This window comes from Papilio polytes, unplaced genomic scaffold (genome assembly GCF_000836215.1).
Source record: "Papilio polytes unplaced genomic scaffold, Ppol_1.0 DF822622.1, whole genome shotgun sequence".
Lineage (NCBI taxonomy): Eukaryota > Metazoa > Arthropoda > Insecta > Lepidoptera > Papilionidae > Papilio > Papilio polytes.
In genome coordinates, this window is record NW_013526582.1 from 215,661 (window position 1) to 225,362 (window position 9,702).

General features: G+C 32.7%; 1 protein-coding gene across 6 annotated transcripts in view; it reads left to right on the forward strand.

The window, feature by feature from the left end:
• Positions 1 to 9,702, forward strand: part of LOC106105947 (segmentation protein cap'n'collar-like) — a 115,932-nt gene that overhangs the window by 15,440 nt on the left and 90,790 nt on the right. For 2 of the 6 annotated variants that reach the window (XM_013286447.1, XM_013286450.1), the window contains exon 1: positions 2,523 to 2,826. Coding sequence is in view for 1 of the 6 variants with exons in the window: in XM_013286452.1 (XP_013141906.1) it covers positions 157 to 240 (84 nt within the window). In the remaining 5 variants the exon portion in view is untranslated. Of the gene's footprint in view, positions 1 to 94; positions 241 to 2,521; positions 2,827 to 9,702 lie in introns of those variants that run through there. The other 4 variants (XM_013286452.1, XM_013286451.1, XM_013286449.1 and 1 more) reach the window with 4 other exon arrangements.

The window sequence follows — 9,702 nt, forward strand, 5'->3', positions numbered from 1 at the left end:
ATTTGCTATTGATAATTTGACAAATGTGAATAATAAAATAAAGTTTTTATAATTACATGCATAGTTAATTTTAAATAAGATATCTTCTTTCCAGGTATAGTAGTTTGAAGTTGATTTGAATCTTTATTCTTGAAGACAGAAGAAGAAGAAGAAGCAATGTTGGAGGACGTGATGCCGACAATGCGCAGTCTGAGCCCGGATCCAGAAGATGTCGCTGCGGTCAGCAAGAAGTACATCCAGGTATGCCTGTTAATATGCGACCACGATAACATGATAGTCTCGTATATAAAAGGGAATATGCTTGTTTTTTATTTTCTTTTTTTAAACGATTTTACTTGTTATAAATAACCAGAAAATAATGACTCCAAAACATTCAACCATTGAGCTAAAAATAATAAAATAAATTTACGATCATTTTCGTGCGACTAAAGTGACCCAAAGCAAGACACGTGACGTCAATCGTCATATTTCATTCTTCAAGTTCGCTCATTACACTTCGATGTAAAAAAACAACAACAATGTATCTCATTGGTTCTCAGAGTTATCAAAAATCTATGTGACTGTATTTATTGGATTTTAATCTTTCAACCAATTACAAAGAAAAATATCTTTCATTGGCTGAATTTGCAAGAAAATACTTAATAAAATACAACAAATTAGCTTATTTTTATTAGAGGAATTATAAATAACGTATTTATTGCGTTGCACAACGAAATAAAACAAGAAAAACTAATAAATATATTGCTAGTAAATTATTGGTAAACCAAACAAATGGAACATTGACAATATTTATAATTTTACGGTAGCATAGATGATTGATGTCCAAATTATCGGTGAAGCAAAAAAGCACGTGTTAAACAACACGGGCAGCCATTTTAAAATCAAATAAGAAGCAAAGTGTAAATATTGCGAATGTACTTTGAACCCGGATCAATCGAACGACTTATTTATTCTATAAATAACGACGCGGTAGTTATGTGGAACTCTCCCCCCATAATGGGCATACCCACTAAACCCCTCGGTTCCTCCAACGCCTTAAGCCGGGGTTACGGGCATGCTCTCCCTTACGGCCGCGGCCCCGGCTTCCGTCTGCTGCTATTGGCAGCACCCTCGATGGGATAAACAACCTTTTTTCAAAGGGGAATGCGTTACGCATACTCCGTGCCTCTGGGCAGACACGTGAGTTATGTGGGACTCTTCCCCCATAGTGGGGTCATACCTCACTAAGCCCCTTCGTTCCCTTCTGGCCATTGTGTGGGACGCCACGGGATCGCCTGTGCTTGCCACCGCGACGCCCCACTGATGGGATAAACAACCTGCCCTGTTCGCACGGCTCCACCGCCACAGATACAAAAAAGTGCTTATTTAGATTACGAAATCTAAAACTACAGCGTTCCAGTTCGTCCACAGAAATAAAGAATAGTGAAAAGATAGATGTTATTAACTGATAACGTAGCTTTTTAATGGTGAATGATTTTTTCAAATCGGTCTAGTAGTTTTTGTTATTCAATACATACAAAAATACAAATCTTTCCCCTTTATATTAGTATAGATACAGATAAAATCAAATGTGTAAACATACCTGTACTTTTGATTTTTCTAATGTTGAAAATTTTGTGATGGTCATTATTCTTCTTTAAGAGCAAACGGCCACTATAATTCGCCGAGAAAGTGAAGCCGCTGTCCATATACATCCGCAATTGCTAACGCATTGCCTACCTTTATCGTAGAAGCACATAGAGAGGATATCCCCTTCTTATATCTCTAACGTCAAATCCACTTTTCCTTCCCATCCTTGCCGTATGAGAAAGGGAAAGGGACTAAAGATTGACTTCAGGGACCACACTCATCAGAATGTACGCGGAATTACTCCCACTTCACGCTGTCTGTATGGTCGTTGTATTACATCGACTGAGCCATACAGTGCGAAGATGTTAAAGCGGGCTCTACCACTGTTAAGTGTTTTATGGGAAAGTTTTTTGATAAAATATCTCACATTTATCGTGTTAAATCTATGCGGAAGTATAAATAAGTATCTGACACAGTGAAGCTACAATTTAGCATAACCTTGGCGAATAGTAAACACTCATAAAGTATGTTGTCAGACATAGAAAAATATTGTGCAATAAATATTTGTGGAGTTCAACGCCATCTAGTTATATTTTATTAAAGCTAATACTATAATAGTGTTGCTATCCAATACTAGATGGCGCAATCACATTTTTTCTTATATGATTTTTAAATTATGTGTATTTTAACCTAATCGTCTTCAGATAACAAAATTTGTTTTAAAGTAAATATACTTTTAAATAAATAAAAAAGCTATAATTTTATTCCACAAGACACCTGGATTTTCGCGATACGTCATACGGTTGTTGACCTTTTTTATTTGGTTGGATAGTTTTAATTATATATCCGTCTCGTTTCTTTGTATAGCGTTATCTCGCTCTATGTGTCATCCGTACAGTGACGTGTTCGTGTGATTTCGACTTCGATCCGAAGTCAGTCACAAAACGATATTCATCCGTTTATAACCTGAATCGTGTTTGTAAATTAATATAATAAATAAATTATTGCGAAATTAAGTGCCTTCGTGCTTACATATATAAAATTAGATTATAATTTATCTAATTAAAATATTACTGTGACACATTTGATGCTTATAAGTGTATTGTGATGGTTTTAAAAAGTGGACGAAATCAAGTGAAATATAGTTTTTGTAGTGTTTTTACATATTTTCGCAGTTACTCCGTTAGTGTTTAACGGTGTGGAACATCTTGTCTTGAATATAACAGCGGTCAGGTTATAAAAAACTGTACAAAAAACGTAATTATTAACATAAGTTGTTACTAAGCGTTTACCTTCATTTAACATTGTTTTACGATAAACTTGCGTAAATTTTTATAAGGTTGCTTTTTTACCGCGTACATTAACTACAAGTGTTAAAATGTTTTTTTACCTTATCAATTCTTATCAGAATCTATTATAGTTCCTATTAGATATTTTTTCACCTTGTACAATTCTTTGTTTGGTTCGACAGATTGTTTATGTCAAATGTAATTTTTTTTTAATATATTAGTAAAAGGTAATTAACACATACAGCCAAAACTCAAAGTTTGTGAACTTTGAGTTTTTTTTAAACAAAATTATTTGATTTATTAAAATAGACCACACTCAGATGGTAATGGTCACTAAGGGAGCCCATTAGTATATATAAAATTACACTAAGTGATTATTGAATGCAGATGTTTGTGAGTCAATGTTTTAGTTACAAGCTTTTTGGCAATTGTTCAATTTCAAAGTATGCAATTTTGAAAACAAACAAAAAGACATGCAAGTATTAGGTTTTTTGCTAGATTTTTTGTCTGAAGAATGTCCCTTTAAAATGTAAGGAACTTTGTAATGTTCTTGTTATTGCTGAATTGTTTTTGTTGTTTAGACAAAATGTTTAAAGTCTTCATCTTTTCGTGAAAATTAAAAAAAACATGTTTATTTCTGCTTGACTATCTTTATAACATGGCTTAATCAATTTTGATACTTTTTAGTTACTTCTGGGATCATAGAGACAGTTTTTTCAAGTTTTTTCAAGTGTTATAAACATATATGACAAATATCAAATCATGCATATAATTGAATTAATAAATGAATTTTCATCATGACATAACTTTTAGCAACCATAGATAGTGTATATGTTTTTTTTTCTAACTTTAATAATGAATTGGCAATTATTTGATATCATATTAATTAGATAATCATTATTTTTGATAACTTATAGGCTCGTTTTTTTGCAAAATATATCTAGATAAAATTATAAACTAGCTTTTTTCCATGACTCTGTGTGGAATTTAAAAAAAAAACAAAAATAGCCTATTCCTGTTGTGTTGTAGTGTTCTTCAAGACTATCCTCTACATCTATGCCAAATTTCATTATAATCCACCCAGCTGTTTAATTACAAACTCTAACAAACATCTATCCATCTAAACTTTCGTTTTTATTTATGTTTGTTAGTATGTATACTAAACTGCTGAACTAATCTTGATGTTTGTCATAGATGTAAGTAGTCTGGAAGAACACATAGGCTACTTACTCTTTTTTTAAATTCCATATAAATGGAGTTCTATGTAAAAGCTTTAGCAACTATAATGTATGACAATTGGATGCATCAAAAAACTGAATCATACTAATATTATAAATGCGGAAGTTTAGATGGATGTTTGTTAGAGTTTGTAGCCTAAACGGATGAATAGATTTCATAAAACTTGGTATGGATGTAGAGGATAGTCTGGAAGAACACATAGGCTACTTACTTTTGTTTTTTTTATTCCACGCGGACGAAAGCTAGTGTTAAATAAAAAACAAAACATACAGATGAATAGAGTACCTCCTTTTTGGGAGTCGGTCAAAAATATTGTGTCATAAAAGTCATAATAGTTGTAGACTGTCAGTCCATTATTGGTTCACATTTGATTTTACTTTATTGAGACTAGCTGTTGCTCCCGAGCTTGCCCGCGTGAAATTAAAATATATACCCTATGTTACTTGGATAAATTACCTTTTATAATGGTAAAAGAAATTTTTAAAATCGGTCCAGTAGTTTTTGAGTTATTTCAATCCATCCAACAACAAAAATCTTTCCTCTTCATAATATATTAGCTGTTCCCATGCGACTTCATCTGCATAAAATTATGAAAATCTTATTTTATTGTTTACATTTGGCTAATTTTCAATAGCAAATGTCAAAATGACATGATATGACAAACCTTGGCTATCTTGCTTCCTTGATGTTGGCAGCAACCTATGGTCTCTTTCCCACATTAGGGTTTTTATCCAAAACATTTACTTTTTAAGTTTAATGGCGTGAAAATATATAGCCTAAAACGTGACGTAAGTGTAGGGCTTATTATTAAAGAAAGAATTATTTAAAAATATGCTGTAATTGCTGACATCTTAGGCAACAAAGAAGTGTGTGTTTACACTTTATTATAATAGTATAGATAGATAGAAGTACAGATTAAAGTCAAGGTTTTAAAGAAACTATAGAACAAGGAAGTATTACTATCTATTATTAAGCGGAAATCTGTTCTAATAACTCATATAATCTTTGTTAATTGTTACGTTTGATTAATTACTAACTGAAATATATATAACGAGCTATCGCCAGCGACTTCGTCCGCGTGGAATTAAAAAAAACAAAAGTGAGTAGCTTATGTGTTCTTCCAGACTATCCTCTACATCTATGCCAAATTTCATCGAGAACCGTTCAGCCGTTTGGGCTGCAAAGTCTAACAAACATCCATCCATCCATCTAAACTTTCGCATTTATAATATTAGTAAGACTAGCTGTTCCTTGCTACTTCATCCGCATGAAATTATAAATTAAAAAAATGTCTTTCTAATGTCGAAAGAGTTTTTATATCGGCTCAGTAGATTTTACGTGAATCAAATATATACAAAAATCCAAAAATACAATTCTCTCCTCTTTGTAATATTAGTACAGATATAGATATGCTATGAAATATCTTAAACCAGAATTTTATTTTTTGATAATTAAATTTTTCCATAAATAGACACTTAATTTAGTCGTTTAAATGTATTTAGTAATAATATTTTGTTAAATAGAGTTTTAAATACATGTAATGTTCGGATGGTCTGAAGGAGGTTGGTATAATGACAACCGGCAGTCAGTGAAGTATTTAAAACGATTTACAAAATAACGTAAATAAATAACAGCTTTAACCGCACTAACTCTCGGTGGTTACTACCGGACTGATTTACATTATTGGGTGAAGGGTGAAAAATAATTAGACACATTGCATGAGAACCATAAACAGTCCCTTTGAATCCCATAATAATATTAACAACATAAAGTGATCAAACAATGTAAGATCCTCCGACTGTACACTCATTACTTCTGATTTCAAATTAGGTGTAAAGAAAATTTGCGTAAATATAACAAACACACAGTATATACAAAATAATGTATTTCATCTAAATAAGTTGTAAATATAAAAAATGCTAGTAATTGCAAGGTTGATCCTTGACATAAAATCATAGTTTTTCTTTAGCATTTACGGTATTACATAAAACCTTTATGTAGGAAACCTGTTAATACAATAAGTAATATAACCTAGCTGTAGCTGGCGACTTACTCCGCGTGGAATTAAAAAATAATTCAAGTAGCCTTGTTCATCTAGACTACTCTACATGTATGACAATCATCGAGATTTGTTCAGGATTTTAGGCTACAAACTAACTTCCATTTAAAAATTCGATAATATTAGTGTTTAGGTGTCAAAGCATAAATCAAAACAGTAATGATTATTTGATCTTTGATAGTACAGTAATGTTATAGTGCTGTCATCATTCTATACTCTTTGACAGTTGTCAAATTATTGACAGATTGTCGTTATGTTAAATCACATGTAAAAGTTTCTTTAAATTTGTGCTTTTTAAACATACATATATTGTCTTTTGAGTTAATATCTCCTAAACAATTAGTAAGACTATTAAATAGCTATAAAAAATAATTGGACTCTCTTACATTTCATTGCTTATTATATCATACTAATATAAATGCGAAAGTTTAGATGGATGTTTGTTAGAGTTTGTAGCATAAATGGCTGAACGGATTTTGATGAAATTTGGTATAGATTTTTCTACTTTTTCGTTTTAATTCTACGCGGAGTCGCGGGCGAAAGCTAGTTATTATAAATGTAAAAACATGCAACATCAAAAGTCGACGAAAATATCGCGTTTGACAGATTCGTTTCGCGCCAAAAGCGTTACTTTTTTTCACCAACAAATAATAGCATGACCTTGTGAAGACGTACGGGCGTCAGGTCGATGATCTAACATTGAAACGACTAATATTTTTAGTTTATCTACGCTATCGTTTGCTTGAATTTTGAGTTACGCTAATTATATTTAATTAAAAAATATCACATACTCACAATTTTTAAATATTGACATAGAGTAGATAAGGTTGACGTTAAAATTTCGAAAATCGAATGGGATTCGAATTTCAAAGTTTTATCACATTTTTTTAAATTAGGTATAGAAGGCAATTGAATTTTTTTTTTAATTTAGATGAAATATTTGTATATTTGTATGTAATTAATGAACTCAAAGACTATTACAATACTTTAAAAAATCTTTTACCGTAAGAAAGCTACGTTATCACTGAGTGACATGGGTTGCTCAGTGGTTTAAGCACTTGACTTGTAATCTACAGTTCTTGGGTTCGAATCCCGCTGTACCTGTGATTTTCGAATATATGTTCATAATTTACCCGACATTCTAACGGTGAAGAAAACCATCGTGATGCACATATCGGCGAAGAAATTCAAAGAGGTTGGGAAGAGGAAGTGGATTTGACGGTGGAGGAGATGCGTAGGAAGGGGAAATATCCTCTTTATGTGCGTTTCCTCCTCCGTCGTATAAGGGTAGGCAACGCATCTGCAATTGCAGATGTCTATGGGCAGCGGTCGCTTCGCCGTTTTGGCTGTTTCAGGTGGTCGCTTGCTCGTTTGCCACGTTATGTTATATAAAAAAAAGCTTTGGTGTCAGGGGGATCACATAGTCGTGGTCAAGACAAGAGGCTCTTAACCAACCAGCTCAAGGGGGGTCATGATCCCCATAACCCCCCTCGTGGATCCGCCCCTGAACTAAGAGTAGGCTCCGAGCCCTTCAGTGGGGACGTATAGTCAGCTGGTGATGTCATAGGTTATTTTTTTATTCCGCATAAAACAAGTTTTTAAAAAATACTATAAACGATTACTTTAAAAGTCAATATTATTTTCTTAATTCACTCGAGATGTGATTTTTACATTATACCTTACTTTGTAATGGCGTAAGGTTAACGAACTTGGACAATATTTGCATTGCTAACAATATTTTGCGCATTAGTTTTGCATCGTTATTATCTATTACACACGTTTATAATAATAATACGTAAATCAGATCTATACTATTATAATAAAGCGTAAACACACACTTCTTTGTTGCCTAAGATGTCAGCAATCACAGCATATTTTTCAATAATTCTTTTTTTAATAAAAAAGCCCTACACTTACGTCACGCTTTAGGCTATATATTTTTACGCCATTAAACTTAGGGAGCAAATATTTTGGATAGCCTAATGTGGGAAAGAGACCATAAGTTGCTGCCAACATCAAGAAAACAAGATTACTAAGATTTGTCATGTCATGACATTTGCTATTAATAATTTGACATATGTAAACAGTAAAATAATATTTTCACAATTTAATGCGGATGAAGCCGCACGGGAACAGCTAGTATAGAATAAATATGAAAAACGTTGCATCCCGCGGGAACTTTAACTATTTCCGGGATAAAATTGTGTTCGAAACTATCCACTACATTTATACCATATTCATTGACATCCTTCCAGCCGTTTAGACGATAAACTCTAACATCCATCCATCTAAACTTTCGCATATAAAATATTAAAGGGCATATTGTAGAGAGAGAGAGACAGATATAGGTTTGTCAGTCTAATCGATATCTCTGAGGTATCTACACAGATTAGAGTATCATATCCTGATTTGCAATTCAAAAATCGTTAACGTGTAATGACTTAAATATATTATCTTTGTTGCAATCATGGTTGAATCATCATGATTTATATTTTTTTAATTCAAAGATTCGGCATTTTCACTCGATAATTACTGGCCAGTTGTAAAGTTGACAAATGTCGTACTTTTTTATTATCATGCTGGCTGATTTTAAAAATTGTCATAATGTTTTTTTTTTTACTTTAGCCCGCGTCTTCTTGTGTGCGGAATTAAAAGAAATAAGACTAGTTAGACCGTTTTTGAGATCAAAGTATCAACATTGCATTTATAATATTTGATTATAATATTGTTTTCACACTTTCGCATTTGTAAAGATTTACGCAATTACCATATACCCTTAGTCAGCATCCGAACATAATAAATGAATCATCTATATTGTAAACAAACGGCCACTGACCCACTCCGAAATGTTTCGTCGCCATATTCGATTTGACAGATCAAGTTCGGATAATCTTATTAGCATTTTAGCATCGAAGTGCTATTCTGATTAAAATTGATTTTAAATTGAGGTTATTGACATTTGCAATTTTTAATCTATACATATAATAAAATTGGAATGTCTGTAATATCAAAAGAAAAATTCGAGATTTCGGGAAGATGTCTTTGGGTTGCTGATAACGAAAATCGCATTTAATTTTTTTGTCTGTCTGTCTGTCTGTCCACAAGCTCCGTCTGTTCCGGGCAATCTCCGATAAGGATAGGTCGATTTCGACCGGACTTTCAGCATATTATAGGCTTCTTTTTTATCTTAATATTGCGTAGACGAAGTCACGGGCAGCAGCTAGTAATAAATAGTATGCGAGTTATTAGAGTGTTTCAGTTTTTTTTATGTATACCTACATTTAGTCTCGACAATCGAACTGTTGTTCGATTGTCGATTGTTTCGCAGCCAATTCGACTGTTTAGGACGACTAAAAATCGAGTAGTGTACCTCCATATAAACTCATAAGAATCAAAGCGAGACTAAACAGTTGAGCGGCAGTTTAGTCAAAATAGCGCGCTCTTATTGTGAGCGACTGAACTGATTTTTGACCGACTTCCCAAAAGAAGGAGGTATTCAATTCGTCGGTATATTTTTTTTTTTTTTATTTTTTTTTTTATGTGTGT